The sequence below is a fragment of the Prionailurus bengalensis genome, chromosome X (assembly GCF_016509475.1).
Source record: "Prionailurus bengalensis isolate Pbe53 chromosome X, Fcat_Pben_1.1_paternal_pri, whole genome shotgun sequence".
NCBI classification, from domain to species: Eukaryota; Metazoa; Chordata; class Mammalia; order Carnivora; family Felidae; genus Prionailurus; species Prionailurus bengalensis.
The window spans coordinates 63,538,553-63,557,217 of NC_057361.1; the positions used below are offsets into that span (position 1 = coordinate 63,538,553).

Here is an 18,665-nt window from a genome sequence, read left to right on the forward strand (position 1 = left end):
AGCTGTCAGCACAGAGCCCAACGTGGGGCTCGAACTCTGAACTGAGAGATCATGACCTGAGCTGAAGTCGGACCCTTAACCAACTGAGCCACCCAGGTCCCCCAAAAGGGAGAAAATTTTTAAAGGGAAAAAACTTCTACCGAAAAAGGGAAAAAAAGTTTCTTCTATCTACACTACTGACTTATATTAGCATTGATATTCTTTGTGGGGAATGCGAACCACATAAAAAACATATGCTAATAAGGTAGCCAAATAAACATCCACAAAAAATGTTGTCTACTCAAAAAAAGTACTATCGTTATTGAATCATTCTATCTTTAAAAAAATTTTTTTGACTTCCAAATGACTTTATTTGGAAAACTTGCCAAAAAAGGTTAGGTGAATACATAATGAATTAAGCAGGGCAATCTGTTATTCAACCTCATTTACATCCATGGTTTTTACATGAGATGTTATCATGGGGTCTGAGGTAAACTAATAATGGTCTCCCAAATATATCTACATTGCAAACCTAGGCACCCATGAGTTATTCCTTACGAAAAAGGAACTTTGCAGATTCAATCACGATACGGGGCCTAAAGTAAAGAAGACCATCCTAGTTGATCCAGGAGCGTTCAATACAACCACAATAGTTCCTATAAGAGGCATCCAAAAGTGAGAGTCGGAGAAGGTGATGTGGTAACATAAACACAGATTGGAGTGATACACTTTCAATATGGAGAATACAGGCAGCCACCAGAAGCTAAAAAAGACAAGGAAACATTTTCCCTCCCTAGAACATCCAGAAGGAACCAGCCCTGCTGACTTTAGTCCAACGACACTAACCTTGGACCTCCAATCTCCAGAACCATGAGTTGTGTTTTAAGCCATCAACTTGATGGTAGTTTTCTGCAGCAGCAAGAGGAAACCAATACAGCATCCTAGTGAAATGTTTATCAAACCCGGTGCACATAAGAATTACTTGGGCAATTTGTTGTACAGATCCTTAAATTCTATTCCTATAAATTCTGATTTCCTAAATCTGTGATGAGGCACAGAAATCTAAACTTTCTAAGAAGTTTCTCAATGCTTGCACTGCAAATTAGGGTACAAGTCAAAAGAAGAATGGTTGGGGAAAACTCACTGCTTCAATTAGTATCCTAGGGCTGCCGTAGTAAATCACTACAAACCCAAAATTTTAACACGACAGAAATATATTCCCTCACAGGTTGGGAAATCATAAGTCAAAAATCTGTCCTGAGTCAAAATCAGAGTCCACAGAGTCACACACATTCACTCTGGGAGCTCCAGGTGAGGATTTGTTCCTTGCCTCCTCAAGGCAATTCCCTGACTTGTAGCCACATCAATCTTTGCCTCTATGGTCACTATGTTGCCTCTTCTGTGTAGATCAAATCTCCCTGAGCATCTCTCCCAAAAGACACCTGCAATTGGAATTAGGGCCCATTTGGATACTCCAGGACAATCTCCTCATCTCAAGATCCTTAGTTTAATCACCTCTGCAAAAATCCCTTTTCTTATAAGGTAACACAGGTTCCAGAAACTAGGTAAGATCTGACCTCTCCAGGTGGCCATCATTCAGCCTACCCCATTACCTTAAGTGTCCTTCAAGGTTATTCAAGGATGAAGACAGTAGAGCTGAAGTAAACTTTCCAAAAATACAAGACTAAAAGCTTTTGATTCTTTACAAATTACAATTCTCCTTTTGATTCTTTACAAATTACAATTATACTATTAAAACCCAGTCTCAATGGAGTATTCTGATGATCAATTAGCTATAATAAACAGGGAACTGGAGATGATCATAATAAAATACCAGGGACTATATAAATAAATTTTATACAGTTTCCCCAAGTCCTGAAAATCATTTCAAATCATTTTCCACATAAATGATTAAAAAGGGTTGGGAGTAGTTTGGCCACTAAGAATTTAGAAACACCTTTTAGGATTTCTACATTGCTTTATCACAAAATCCTTACTAATAAAATAATTCCTTTGTACCATTCTCAGAAATCTGATTTTCTCACCTCCAATGTTCCTTCAGTCAACCGTTAAGAATCAAGGCCATTTATAACATAACAAAACTTTATGAAAGCCTGAAACCCAAGCAATAACAAACTACCAAGAGGTGCCCAGAAGAATTCTACATATAATGAACAATAAGTGAAAAAAGAGTATCTCGTGGATATTAGTTATTCCACTGCCTCAATACTTCAACACAGGCCTTAAAACGCTGACTTTAAGGAAATGGCTGTTACACCTGTTCAAGTCTAAATTTAAATCTTATAGTCATACCACATTCTAATTAGCCACACAGTATAGAAATCTCACAAAAAAACTACCACCCTTGAACTACCATGCAAAGTCCACTAAAACTGGTTAACATTCTTTGGGGTATGCATATTTTATTTCGTAGAAAGTAGAAGAAAGAAAGGAGCAACATTTTAAATACTATAGAGTTCCCAGCTCATATCATCAAATAGCCCATCATTAGCCCAAATTCCTACTAACTTTCAAGTTAAGGGTGCTTCACAAAAACAGACAATCAGATCAATGGAACAGAACAGAGAACCCAGAAATGGACCTACAAATGTACGGCCAACTAATCTTTGACAAAGCAGGATAGCCAATGGAATAATGACCGTCTCTTCAGCAAGTGGTGCTAGGAAAACTGGACAGCGACATGCAGAAGAATTAACCTGGACCACTTTCTTACACCCTACACAAAAATAAACAAAATGGATGAAAGACCTAAGACATAAAACCCTAAGACAGGAAGCCATCAAAATCCTCGAGGAGAAAGCAGACAAAAAACTCTTTGATCTTGGCCGCAGCAACTTCTTACTCAACACGTCTCCGGAGGCAAGGGAAACAAAACCAAAAATGAACTACTGGGACCTCATCAAAATAAAAAGCTTCTGCACAGCCAAGGAAACAATCAGCAAAACTAAAAGGCAACCAACAGAATGGGATAAGATATTTGCAAATGACATATCAGATAAAGGGCTAGTATCCAAAATCTATAAAGAACTTATCAAACTCAACACTCAAAAAACAAATAATCCAGTGAAGAAATGGGCAAAAGACATGAATAGACACTTCTCCCCAAGAAGACATCCAGATGGCCAACCGATACATGAAAAAAATGTTCAACATCACTCATCATCAGGGAAATACAAATCAAAACCACAATGAGATACTACCTTACACCTGTCAGAATGGCTAACATTAACAACTCAGGCAACAGCAGATGTTGGCGAGGATGTGGATAAAGAGGATCTCTTTTGCATTGTTGGTGGGAATGCAAGCTGGTGCAGCCACTCTGGAAAACAGTATGGAGGTTCCTCAAAAAATTAAAAATAGAACTACCCTACGACCCAGAAATTGCACTACTAGGCATTTATCCAAGGGACACAGGTGGGCTGTTTCAAAGGGACATATGCACCCCAATGTTTATAGCGGCACTATCAACAATAGCCAAAGTATGGAAAGAGCCCAAATGTCCATCGACAGATGAATGGATAAAGAAGTTGTAGTATATACGTACAATGGAGTATAACTTGGCAATCAAAAAGAATGAAATCTTGCCATTTGCAACTACGTGGATGGAACTAGAGGGTATTATGCTAAGCGAAATTAGTCAGAGAAAGACAAATATCATATGACTTCACTCATATGAGGACTTTAAGAGACAAAACAGATGAATGTAAGGGAAGGGAAACAAAAGTAATATAAAAACAGGGAGTGGGACAAAACATAAGAGACTCTTAAATATGTTGAACAAACAGAGGGTTACTGGAGGGGTTGTGGGAGGGGGGACAGGCTAAATGGGTAAGGGGCTTAAGGAATCTACTCCTGAAATCATTGTTGCACTATATGCTAACTAATTTGGATGCAAATTTTAAATAAATAAATAAATAAATAAATAAATAAATAAATAAATAAAGTTAAGGGTGCTTCAAGCACAAATTATAATATCAAGGGATCTCAGACTAATAATATCCCCAGGCCCCTAGCAGAAAAAAAAAAAAAAAAAACCAGCAAATCCTTTCCGGACTAACCAACCTTTATCCTGGGCCTCAAAGAATTCCCACATGTTAATAACCCCAAGGGATACTAGGAACTTATGGTCAAAAGTACTTAAACACACATGGAAACAAGGCAGCATGCTTGAACTGACAGAAATGAGAGAGATGAAAGATCTATAAGGATTTCAGAAACTGGAATAATCAGACATAGACTATAACTGTTTACTATGTTTAAAGAAAATTTTTAAAGACAGGGGCGCCTGGGTGGTAACAGTCGGTTAAACGTCCAACTCTTGGTTTTGGCTCAGGTCATGATCTCAGGATTCATGAGTAGGAGCCCCATGTCGGGCTCTGCACTGCTGGTGCAGAGTCTACTTGGTATTCTTGCTCTCTCCCTCTCTTTCTGTCCCTCCTGTGCTGTCTCTCACTCTCTCCCTCTCAAAATAAATAAACTTAAAAAAAAAAAGAAATGTTAAAGACAATCTTGAAAGTACATGTAAGGCACAGGAAATCATAAAGAACGAACAATTAATTAGCTGGAAGATAACTGAATAAAACTTCTGTGGATAAAAAGTAAGCCACTGAGTTTTTTTTAAGTTTTATTCAGATATAGTTCACATACAATTTACCACTACAATTCATTAGTGTATTCACAGAGTTGTGCAACCATCACCAAAATCCAGTTTTTAAAACATTTTCATCACCCTCAGAAGAAACCCTGCACCCCTAAGCCATTATCCCCCAATTTCCTTATTTCTCCCACATCCCTAGGAAACCACTAATCTACTTTGTCTCTACAGATTTGCCTACTCTGGACGTTTCATGTGAATGGAATCATACAACATGTGGTCATTTGTGACTGGCTTCTTTTACTTAAGCATATGTTTTCAAGGTTGATCTGTGTTGTAGCATGAATCTGCATTTTCTTCCTTTTCATGCTGAGTAATGTTCTATGATATGCATGTACCAAATCTGTTTATCCCTTCACCAGTTGATGGACATGTTGTAGCTCTTAACTATTATGAATAATGATGCTGTGAATATTGGTGTATAAATCTTTTGTGTGCACAAGTGTTTTCCTTTCTATTGAGTATACACCTAGACATGTAATTCCTGGGTTATATGGTGACTGTATACTGAACCTTTGAAGGACTGCCAAATTGTGTTCCACATAAGTTGCACCATTTGACATTCCAGACCAGCAACACACAGAGTTCCAATTCCTCCACATCCTTACCACTTGCTGTTTTTTAATTTCTTGGATTATAACCATCCTAGTAATAAAATTTATCTCACTGTGGTTTTGATTTACATTTCCCTGATAGCTTGTTATGCTGAACATCATTTAGAGCAGTGGATCTCAAGCTGAGGGTACATGAAATCATCTGTAGGGCTTATAAAAATGTAAGTGCCTGAGCCCTACTCCAGATGCACTTAATCAGTCTCTAAAGGATGACACTTGGACCCATGCAATTTTAGACACAAAGCATATTACTGTTTTCCATTTATAAGAGTACAATTCAGTGGCATTAAGTATAATCACAATGTTGTGCAACCATCACCACTCTCCATTTCTAAAACCTTTTCATCATCCTAGAAAGAAATTCTGTACCCATTAAAAATAACTCTGTATTTCCTTCTCCCCCAAATGCTGGTAACTACTACTCTCTGCCTCTATGAATCTGACTACTCTAGGTACATCTAAGTGGAATCAACAGTATTTGTCCTTTTGTGCCTAGTTTATTCTTTGGGGCTCATTAATATTGTAATGTGTCAACATTTCCCTTTTTAAAAATTTATTTATTTTGAAAGAGAGAGAGAGCGAGCATGCATAGGAGGGGCAGAGTGTGTGTGTGTGTGTATGAGAGAGAGAGAGAGAGAGAGAGAGAGAGAGAGAGAGAGAGAGAGAGAGAGAATACCAAGCAGGCTCTACACTGTCAGCACAGAGTCCCATGCAGGGCTCAAAAACTCACAAACCGTGAGATCATGACCTGAGCTAAAACCAAGAGTCAGACATTTAACCAAATGAGCCACCAGGCGCCCCAGCATTTCTTTTCTTTTTAAGACTGAATATCCCATTGTGTGTGTGTGTGCGCGTGTACATAAAGGAAAATTAAGAGGGCTTTAATTTCTTTGAAATTCATTAAAAGTCAGTCTTATGACTTTAATTCTGTAAATATTAAATCTATTATAAGTTATCACTACTAAAATTAACACCAAACTATTGCTGGTATAAAAAGCAAAATTTAAATGAACTTCTTAAAACCAAGTACAATCTAAAAAGAGTCAAATATAGAAACAAAAGAAATTTTGGAATGTGTAACAGAAAAATACCAAACATTGTAAATACAAGTGAGAGAGATGGGTGATAGGTTTCTAGTAAGAATCAAGATACCTTTAATAGAACCCATGTGGCCTTTTATGGACATTTTTCTCAAAGGGACTATTAAGTCAGGTTATTCTACTTTAAGGAAAAGAAAACATCACATTTAGTAGGGTGGAACCCCAGACCTTTTCACAATTAAAATATTCATGGCACCAGATGAGAATTTAACAATCATACTTTTCAGAGTTTGAAGCTTTTAATAATTAGTACTTTAGATATTTACTATCAATTAAAGCCACAAAGAATAAAGCCCCCTTAATTCTTAAATATTGCATTACCCTCAAAAGAGTACATTTTAAGGTCTATATATGAGCCATTAACATTTTGCTATTGGTTATTAAAGACAACTGATTCTCTGATACTTGGAAACACAGCTGGCATTTTCTCTAAGATAAAACAAAATTTTAAAAGGAAAAAAAGGTAAATTAAATGACCAAATTTACTACCTGTTATTACTCAGATACAAATGAAAGGTAAGTCTGGATATCCCTCTCTAAGTACATAGTAGCTCTCTCATTGGAATAACATTTGGTTAATTATGTCTAAAATTTTTGTCATTCAAAACACAATGGTACAATAAAACTAACAGTTTCTGACTGATATACAAATGAAAATGTGTGCCTTCCAGAAGTGATTTTCAGGACGCCTGGGTGGCTCAGTCGGTTAAGTGTCCGATTTCAGCTCAGGTCATCATCTTGTTGTCTGTGAGTTCGAGCCCTGTGTTGGGCTCTGTGCTGACAGCTCAGAGCCTGGATCCTGCTTCGGATTCTGTGTCTCCTTCTCTCTCTGCCCCCCCACCCCCCACTCATGCTCTCTGTCTCTCAAAAATGAATAAATGTTAAATTCAGCAAAAAAGCACTTCTGTAAAACACTAACATTCAAATCCTATTTTCCCCAAAGCAAAATAATGCTTGAGGACCATCATTATTCTGTTCTCTAAAATGCCCTGCTGTTAAAAAATTAAAATAAAATAAAATGCACTGCTAATATGAAGAGTATCCCTTTACTGATACAAAGCATCATTTTAATATGTGTGTACATACTTCCACCTTCTATTATTTTTTTGATCAATTATTTTATTCACAATGGCTAATGGGTACTTTCTAACCTGTATCACCTAAATAAACCTAACGTATCACTTGGTGAAAGTTACCAGAATGAAGTGACTAAGAAATAAGAAATCTCACTTCAGACCAGAGGCTAGGTTTTGCTCTGTGAACAGCGACAACCCTGGGCACACAGTCATGGACACACACACAGACACATGAGCTTACTGATGATAACATTAATACCTATCCATTGTGTTTTTTAAAAGCCCATAGAGAAGAATAAGAAGTATTCTTATCTAAAAGATCCTCATAATGAAACCACCAAAAAAACCAAAAAACCAAAAACAATTTCTGTCAAGCATTTTCATGTATTTTAGGCATTTGTGTATATTTTTATTATAATGTTGGGAGCATAATATATGTCCTGCCTTGCATTTTGCTTTTTTTTGCCTTTTATTATTGTGGTTCAATTTTTTAAATAATACACTGGACTTTTATATATTTTCTCTTACATTACTCACTAATAATTTTCCTGAAATAAAGCTCATTACAAGCTAAGAGCATTATTCAATATACTGTGTATGTTTTTTTCACCAGTTTGCTCCTTAGTTTATTTTGACAATTTAGTGTGTTTTAAATTAGAAATAATTTGTGCTTTTACAAAATAATCATACCCATGTTATTCAAATGTACAATTGAAAAAAAAACAAATGACATGGTAAAATTACTAAAACAACATCCTTCAGAAAAAGAATGTCTTTAGAGAAAATATAAAAATAAACTAAGCATATTTGTTACCTGTTAAGTGATCTAAGTAGTACTGATAGAGCTTGCACTGAATAGGAGTCATTCTCACAGCTAACACATATTCATGTTTTGGAGGCAAGAACTTTGTTAACGCTGTATAATCTTTCCTCTGTAATTAACAAGAAAGATAATGAAAATTAGTTAACCTAAATATATGAAAGGAATTGACTGTTCAAAGAATTATCATTGCTTGCAACTAAAAGATATGCATAAACAGGTACCAAACATACAAGAAAGCATTTTCTTAAACATATTTACCCTCTTTAATCACACAATGATCATCATATGATTGTAATTATTATATTTCATATGACTATACAATATGATGTATTGGTAATAAGAGACTGCAACACACCAGGCAGGTTTTAAATTGAAGTGGTCATATTACCAACCAAGTAATTTATGTTTTCAAATGGTCTCCTCTATATAGAAAAAAGAAAGAAAAAACGTGGTAAGGGGATATAGTAGGCAGTGTTAAGAAAAAGACTTGCTTTAATCATACACTAAAAACAATGAATCAAAGTCTGATGCAGTCTGGGTTGTCCTTCGGGTAAGATGTGCCAATATACCAGAGAATAACACATAACTTTAGGGGAACTGTTTACCCACTTGAGAAAGCAAGCCATGTATAAACACCCTTGAAACCATTTAATTATAAGAACAAGAAATAACAAACACGAATGTGCTAGATACAAATGACTACTAAACCAGGAAAACATTGCCTAGGTAGCAGCAGCAATACAAAAACAGAGTAGTTGCTAGTACCTGTGGCTAACCTGAACAAACAGAATGACTGCCTTATATGATGGTAGAATATCCAGCCAGGAAAAAAAAAAAAAAAAAGAATATCCAGCCAGAAGCACAGTCTATCTCTAAAGATTTGTTACATCTTTGTGGCTATGATTAATATCTAGTGTCTGAAGAAAATGTGCGGATCTTAAGATCTACTAACTGCTGGCTCAAACTCTATATACTTATTCACTCACCAATAGAGGCTCACTAAATATCTGTATGTAAACAGTACTAACTAAGCCATTCAGGTTATTTTATTACTTCAAATTAATAAAACTGTTTCTTCAGGATTTTGTTAAAAATGACCCTCTCACAATTCATAATTGCATTTCCTACAAATATTTCAAATAAGTGAGGTTCAAGCCACTATACTATAAAATTAAGGTGAGCATAGGAATTTCTTAATCATAACAGCTGTGTTTCTTTTACATACTCCCTATCTTAAAGATGAGAAATCTAAACATTAACATATTAAAATATGAAGCTATACACTTGGCAAATGAATTAATCAAGTATGCTCTAAACCTCACAATGGAACTCTTTTTTTGAAAGTTCAATGTTTCAAAAACTTTTGAAGACCATGCTAGGAGATTTAACTATAAAACTATATATTGACAAAAGAGGAAAGAAAACATAAAACAAAGTTTAAATTCATAAAACATTTGGGATTGTAATCTAACAAAGCAACGATATTTTATTATATGGAATATATTTGTACCTGAACACATCCAGCTAACATCTCATAGAGAATGTGAGCACGCTTTTTCATCACTCTGACATCTACCATGGTAGAATCCGCACACTGACCATTTTGGATTGGATTTATAAATCGATTCCTGAACTCCTTAATGGATCCCAGCAAATTTTCCTTGATAAAGTTAACCATGCAATGATCTAAGAGAGAAGACATTAGTTCACTAACGACAATAATAGCTAAAAGGGACTCAGATAAACTTACTGATAAAATGTTCATGTCAAAAACACATGCCATGGAAGCATTAGAATTAAGCTACAAAGAACAAACAGTAAACTGAGTATAGACTAAACATTGGCTATAAGTCAGTTCTGGAACTGGATTTCCAAACCAGATGAGAAATTCAAATAAAACCATCACTATATTCTAGATATGAATGTTTAAAAAAAAACACCTAAGAACATTTTATTCTACTTCCCTGTTCTTTATAATAGATATGGAGTATGAAACAAGTATTCTGTAATTCTAACCATGATTTTATGGACAGCAAGGGTATCTAGTGAAAAAACATATATATTGAATCAAAATAACAAAATCAGGTAATAAGCCACTATATCAAATTTTGTATTAACTGTTCTAGTTCCAGAAGCTCTTAATAGAGTTATCAGCTGTCCTATACAATATAAGATCACAATGTGAAATAGCATTTTTTCACCATTTCAATATAAATTAGCAGTTATTACATCAAAATTGATATTTACAGGATACAAAGGACTCTCTTAGAAAATTCTAAGAATATATAATTAGATATTAAAAGTAAGACAGAACATATTCTCATTATAGCATAGCCCTTAAAAAGTCATGAATATCAATATGGGTGCCTGGGTGGCTCAGTCGGTTCAGCATCTGACTTTGGCTCAGGTCATGAGTTGGAGTCCCACATTGTGTGAGCACAAGCCCTGCTTCAGGTGCACACGAGCCCCACTTCTCTCTCTCTGCCCCTCGATCACTGTGTCATCTCTCTCTCAAAAAAAAAAAACTAAAAAATAAAGTCATGGATAATATTGAGAATTAAGTGCAGTTCAATCAAGAACTAGGAATGAACTCTACATGCAGTATCACTTAAAGCAAAGTTCCACGGGAGTAAAAAAATACTTCTTTGTGAATTTCACTGTCAAACACCACTGGTTTGCTTTCTTCACTGTATCATAAAACTCTTCTAACTAATGTTTTATTGTTTTTGCAATGTGAAGTAGCATTTCTACAAATGAAGTAACAGAAAAGGGGGAAACTGGAACAGATAAAAAATGAAGATAAAATATAGGTTACAATGAAGTAATAACCAGTATTACAAATAATAAAATAAAAAATAATTAAGTTACTAAAGGGCTGGAAATAACATAAAAATAACAAAAAACTATTGCAACGGATTATAAATAGGAAATTTCAATTTATTAGCTGAATATAACTCCTGTTCCCTCAAGTATTCTCACACATATGAAAATGAGAGAAATTCACAAGTCACCTGGGTTCACATCATCTGTCCTCAGTCTGAACAAATTCTATGCTGACACAGATTTGACATAGCTCTCCTTTTCACATCTCCACATTCCTAAAAATATTCACACTTGGCATTTCTTTTCAATTTCCTATAGTACCTCTCCCTAAATTATAGTTTGTTACAATATCTCCTGAATAGTCACCAATGCATTTGTACTTTTAAAGCCATCATTAATACATCTGATAATTTTTATAGATTTCAAATTCTATGTTTATATTTGAACATTCAAAATGGTACACCTTTTGACTATGGTTTACCATTCATATTTATAAAGCATTCCACTTGAAATGTATGGTATTCTTTCATATAAGACTAAGATGGACCTATGTAGATCATGGTCAGAGACTATACTAGACAGAAGAAAGGCAAATGGCAAAGTGGCAAAAATAATATCTGAGGCAATGCCAAAACTCTATAACTGCAGATATTAACTCACACTCAATTAGGTTATTTTGAAGTGGTGTTCCTGTTAAAATAATCCTCCTCCTTGATCGTATAGAATTCATAGCTTTTGAAACAGCAGATGCTTCATTTTTCAGAATATGGCCTTCATCACAAACAACAAAGTCGGGGCCTATAAAAATGTGTAGAAAAAACAACATTTAAGCTGAAAATGTAATCCATTTAAGTAAATAAGTTAACCCTTTAAAGTGCTGCTCTTGTGGGAATAAAACAACACGCTCATAAGAACAGTCATGTTTTATCTGCTGTTATATTTGCTGTATTTTGTAATGTGGCACTAACTAGTATTAATTATATCCCAACAGTAGAGTAAAGTACTACTACAGATGGTACTTAAGATTCTCTGAATAAGAATATAAAAATAAAAATAGAAGAGTGTAAAGATCTCTCCAACATATCTAAGGTATTTGAAAAAACAAAATATATTAATAATTGGAAAACAGTAGCTAAAGATATATTACAGCACAACATATCAAGTTAACACAACTGCCTAAGACTAAGCAATTCATATATACGTGAAAAGACAAATTTCAAGCTACATTTTAAGAAATACTGTATAAATCAATTGGCTATGCAGTATCTTCCATGTAACTTATTCCAAATAACTAATACTCTTTGCAGGGAGAAAATTTAATTGATAAAAGACAGATAAATTGATTGTTATATGGCTACAGGATGGGGGAGAACACTTTTCCAAGCTATAAAAGACCTTACACCTAAGAGCAACGTCTTCAAAAGAAATACATCCACTTTCATAACATATTATTGCTTCCTAAAGCATTGTTTATACACAATTTGCTTGCTGGTTAACACACATACTACTTTAAATATTGATTTCAACAAAAGCAGTTGTCAAATTACTCCCCATCTGTTAGGCGTTAGAGAAAATTCATCTTCTACATGATTTCAAAAGTAAACATTTCAGTATGATTGGCCAAATAATACAATTACTATTCAGTATTCAGATGGGGCTACAGAAATATTAAGACATTTTAAAATTACTAATATACTTTCTAAAAACAAAAATCTACACATAGCTTTGTATTAAAAAGCTACATACTGGTTTCTTTTGAATCCTGAAAGTTTTCAAGAAAGAAAAATTGTGTTTTACACAAGTGACTTAACTGATTTTCACCATCTAACATTCAGTGTCATGAGGGTATGCTAAAACAGGTACTCCCATACAATCTTTGTGAGCGTCTAAATTACCATCTGACATTTTGGAAGACAACTTTACAGTATCTATTAAAATGTAAAATAGTGTACCTTCTGACCCATTATTTCAATTTCTGGGAATTTATCCTAAAGATATACTTTGGCAAGTATCCAAAAATACATAAAAATATTCTGTGAAGCACTGGTTGTTATGGTGGAAAATTGAAAACAACCTAAAAGCTTATCAAAGGGTGTTAATAAAATTATGATTTAACGGAATGTTGCAGAACTAAAATTAATGATATAGATATCTATGTACTAACCTGGAAAGACATGCCAAAATATATTAAATAAAAAGATGCAATGTGCAGAATGTATGTTATGCTGTTTGTATTTAAACAACCACTTCAAACAGGGTGATTTTATCTATGTATACATATATGTAGCAAAGGACTAAACCTGCCCAGCCTTTGCCTTCAGCAGCTGGGAGGTAACCTCTAAACTTGGAATATGCTGCCTGAGAAAATGGTCTTTGTTTACTTGGATGGCTTAGGACACACACCAGATAGTCTAAAAAGGTGAATTATCGGGGCAACAAGGCCTTTGGCATCTTCTTGACCTTTAGAAGGGGTAAAGACTAAGATCACTCACATGGGTGGTCAAACATGTCTTTGTGACCAAGCCCAAACTCTAAACACCAAGGCCTGGATACGTGTGCTTGGTTAGCAACGCTCTGTATGTACTGTTACACATCATTGCTGGGAGAAGTAACTGCGGTCTGCTCATTTCCACTAACAGATCAGTAGGATTTCTCCTGGATGCCCTGTGACTTTTCCGGTTGCTGATTTTAATTTGTATCCTTTCACTGTAATAACCAAAACAGCTTTTCTGAGTTCCATGAGTTCTAGTTAATTACTGAACCTGAGAGTGGCCTTGGGACTCTAAACACTACAATATAAAAAACATGCCTGAAAAAACACCCACACAATCTTCTTTAAAAATGGACAGAGGACCCAAAGAAGACATGCAAATGGGCAACAGGTACACAAAAAAGACCTCAACATCACTAATCACTAGGAAAATGCAAATCAAAACCACAATGAGATATCACCTCATACCTGTTAGAATGACTATTCTCAAAAAGACAAGAGATAACAACTGTTGGTGAGGATGTAGAGAAGGGAACGCTTGTGCACCATTGGTAAGAAGGTAAATTGGTGCAGGCACTATGAAGGTTCCTCTAAAATTGAAAAGTAGAATTACCATATGAAACAGCATTTCTAATTCTGGGTATATATCCAAGGAAACAAAATCATTATCTCAAAGAGATACCTGCACTCCCACGTTCAGCCAAGACATGGAAAAACAACCTAAGTGTCCACTGACGGATGAACTTTTATTTTTTAATATATACCTTTTCCTTCTGTTTGTATTTTGCTTAAGAACATGTATTGCTTTTATAATTTAACTTAAAAAGAACTATTTATTAGTGTGGCAATGGAAGGCAAGGGGGCCCTTTCCTTAGTAGGGCTATCTGAGCGAATAAGAGTAGGAAGACAGAATAAAAGCACATATACTCATGAATAACCGTGAATCAACAAAAAAGCTAAAAGATGTTATTCATATTCTGTTTACAAAGATAGGAATGTACATAACACTCTAACATAAAAAAGTTTTAAAATCTTAAGAAGTTTTAGGGGGCCTGGGTGGCTCAATCGCTTAAGTGTCCGACTTTTGATTTGGGCTCAGGTCATGTTCTCACAGTTCTTGAGTTCGAGGCCCTGCATCGGGCTACGCACTGGCAGTGCAGAGCCTACCTGAGATTCTCTGTCTCCCTCTCTCTCTGCGTAAGTTTAATAATCCTGAATATCTACTTTCTGGAAAACCTCATTCCAATGATCTATGAATGAAGTGGTAGGATGTGAAAACAGCTATATTTAGAAATCATAATAGAAAAAATAAAGGGAGAATGCAGTCATGCAGTTCTGAAAAGGGATATAGCAAGAGGCTTGAAGAAAAGTTCTTCTATTCAAAAATCAAGCCTGAGTGAAATAGTTCAATACACCATGGAAATCTGTCATTATTTTATTTAATTACCTAGGTCTATTTTATTGTTTAAATCAAATAGTACCTTGAATTAATATTGTGTGTATATATAAAGGACTGAAGTACTGATAACATGCTACAAACCAAATAAAGCTTGAAAGCCTTATGCTAACTGAAAGAAGTCAGATATTGTATGATTTCACTTTTATAAAATGTCCAGAAATATTTTTATGAAATCTCCACAAAAGGCAAATCCACTGAGACAAAAAATATGTTGGTAGTTTCCAGGTGATAGGGCATTTGAAAGTGACTGCTAATGGGTACAAAATTTCTTTTTGAGGTAAATGAAAATGCTGTAGGGTTCAACAAAATAGTTGTGATAGTTACATAACACTGTAAATATACTAAATGCCACTGAATTATACTTTAACATGGTTAAATGGATTTTATGTTATGTGTATTTTTACCACAACAAACTCTAGTCATTAAATTAAAATGAGATAATGTAGATTAATACTAAAGCTACCACAATGAATAAATGCTTAGCGTGACTTAACGTTAACTGTACTATGAATTAAACAACAAAAAGCTAGTAATGAGGTTATAAAGAGATAACTCTATTCATTTGTCAAAACCCATTAAACTCTACATTACAAAGTATATACTTTCATGTGTACAAATAATAAAACACAGAAACTAACCTAAGTGACTTTAGAAAATAACGTTTTAACTATAAATTATTAAACTATAGACAAAAACAATCATAAACACTGTACTATAGTGGTTAAATCTGTTTCTTACATAGAAACAACTGTGAAACAATATGGTTAACAATTCTGAAATTACTTTAGTGTGTAATGAAACTGAACAAATAAACGGATGGCAGGTGGCTGGAGCCAGAATTCCCATAGTTGGAAAGACAAGTAACAGATTAACGATGAAGGTGAAACTGAACCCTATGACACTGGATTAGAGTCAAAGACACCATTACAAAATCAAATTTATCTCTATACACACACACAAAGGGATAGATTTGTGCATAGACATAGATTAGTACACATATCACCTAGTTCTGTCTGCTTAGAGGACTTAAAAGCAATGATACTCCAGTAGTAACAAACACTACTAAGCACCAGATCTTGGTTTGTAAACACTATTTTACAGTAAGAGAAACCATGGCACATTACTGAAATGGTTAATTCTGGGGTAGGGGGCAGAGACAATACAACATGAGCCTGGAATACCTTATAGTACCAGAAAGTAATGAAGTGCTTAAAACAACAACAAAAAGAATGAAATATCAAAGGGATACACGAACCAATCTACAAATGTGAAAGAGCTCCCAATGGCCAAATAGTAACAATTTGAACAGCAAAATAACATTATAGTCTAAAATATAAACTAATAATAGATTATTAGTCTATACTGCTATAAATCAATGATTGATTATATAAAAAGGAAAGGACAAATATTTCTTAAAGAAAAATTCCAAATTTTACGTGTAGATACTGGCCACTAAGGGAGACAGAGCTTAATCCTAGCCTTCCCCTAACTTGGGTAAGCTAGACTTTGTGACTGACTTCCAAAGAACAGGGACAGGTAAAAATAACAGATCCAGTAATGTCATGTCATTCTAATGTACTCCTGATATGATTGTGGTAAGAAGGGTGTTTCACCTCTGGTAAATATTTTCAAAAACCTGTAACTCCAAACTAATTACAAGAAAAACAACAAATACACACTAGTGAACATAAAATAGGATACTTGCACAGTACTCAAGACTAACAAGATAATGAAAAATAAAGATAGAAATTGTCATAGACCAGACAAAACTGTGAAGACAAGCCAATTAAATGCAATGTGGTATACCCTGGATCAGATCCTGGAATAGAATGCAAACAAGAAAAATGGTCAAATTCAAATATAGTTTGGTGTTTAGTTAACAATAAACCAACACTGTATCAATTTCTTAGTTTTGACAAATCTACCATGGCAATACAAGCTGTTAACATTGGGAAATCTGGATGTAGGGAATATGGGAGCTTTTTTTTACTATCACTTCAAGTTTTCTGTAAAAAATTATTCTAAAGTAAAACATGTTTAAAATGTCACTAAATGATTTACATGGAAATAACAAATGTTACTCTTCACCTTATGAGCTTTAATTTTTTTAAATGTATTTCCTCATGAACAAATCACAATATTAAGCGTTTGGACACTGTTGTTTTAACTATTCCAAAGCAACTTTCTGAAAAATATGTTGCAATACTATTCACTAGCTTAAAGTTCTCTGACAATAAAACCACCACAGAACTTTGAGACAAATATTTTAATCACGGGAGAAAGATAAACTCATTGAGCCTTAGATTTACAATGGCAATGTTACTTTGGTGCATGTTAGTTACAACATTACCTAAAAAAAGAGGCAAAACAGTACAAACATTTAGTTCTAAGATTAATAAGGTCTGAGAATTTAATGTATAACATGGTGAGTATAGCTGATAACACTAAATTTAATTGTAGAATTAAAATTTGCTAAAAGAGTAAAACTTAAATGCTCTCACCAAAAAAAAAAAAATGGGGTGAGTAAATATGTGAGGTCATAGATGTGTAACTCAAAGTGGTGAATCCTTCTGTGAGGCAGGAAGCTAACGGGCAACAGGAGTATGGACCTTAGACGTCTTGATGGAGAGCCCCAACCGAGGACCACCCAGGGACCATCCTATTCCACCCATGTAACAGTCAGTTTGCAATTACAACATCCCAACAGAGGAAGAGTTAAGTTTGTTGTGCGTGTTGCACTTTTGCAGAAAGCAGCTGCTTGTCTTTATTTGACCTATGTCTCTAGAATAGAAATAATGCTGTGGTTTCCTACCCCATAAAGGTGTTTCAAATACATATTGGGAAAGGACATGCATAGTTGGCTAATTATTATATAATCCAGGCCTGTCACTCAAATGTTGCAAACCTAGGAACTACCCAAAAGAAAAAACTGATATAAGCCCACACCGAGGAGTTTCAGGGCCTCAGTCTCTGTGGAGTTGCCAGCTTCTCCCTTGGAGTGTACTTTAATAAAACTTTGCTCTGCTTTTCTTTCGTTTCACTGCTCTGTAATTATTTAATGTGGCAGTGAGAATAGCAAGCCACTTTCCTTTTCCATCTAACTCTTGGTAACACTTCCAAATGTATTTATATGTCAAATCATCACATTGTATAATTTAAGTATCTTACAATTCTGTGAATTACACCTGAAAAAAGGTAAAGTGATGGATTCTAAAGAATACTGTTACTCTGACAGTGAAAATTACATTTTCTCAACACACATATAAAGCCTCAATAAGTGTCTTAATGTAATTAGATATGTTAAGATAAAGTTTAAAAAGGAAAAAACAAATAATTAAAAATTAATTCATTTTGTGGGGCACCTGGGTGGCTCAGTCGGTTGAGTGTCTGACTTTGGCTCGGGTCATGATCTCACAGTATGTGAGTTCGAGCCCCGCATCAGGCTCTGTGCTGACAGCTCGGAGCCTGGAGCCTGCTTTGGATTCTGTGTCTCCCTCTCTCTCTCTGACCCTCCCCACCTTGCACTCTGTTTCTCTCTCTCTCTCTCTCTCTCTCTCTCTCTCTCTCTCTCTCTCTCAAAAATAAATAAAAGGATTTAAAAAAATTTTAAAAAGTAATTAGTTTT

At 34.8% G+C, this 18,665-nt stretch overlaps 1 protein-coding gene across 11 annotated transcripts in view; it reads right to left on the bottom strand.

Moving 5' to 3' along the window:
• ATRX (ATRX chromatin remodeler) overlaps window positions 1-18,665 on the bottom strand; it is a 313,439-nt gene that overhangs the window by 97,315 nt on the left and 197,459 nt on the right. For all 11 annotated transcript variants that reach the window (XM_043570144.1, XM_043570145.1, XM_043570140.1 and 8 more), the window contains 3 exons: window positions 11,751-11,888; window positions 9,778-9,953; window positions 8,259-8,376 (listed from right to left, as the gene is read on the bottom strand). In XM_043570144.1, the coding sequence (XP_043426079.1) occupies window positions 8,259-8,376; window positions 9,778-9,953; window positions 11,751-11,888 (432 nt within the window). The remainder of the gene's footprint in view (window positions 1-8,258; window positions 8,377-9,777; window positions 9,954-11,750; window positions 11,889-18,665) is intronic.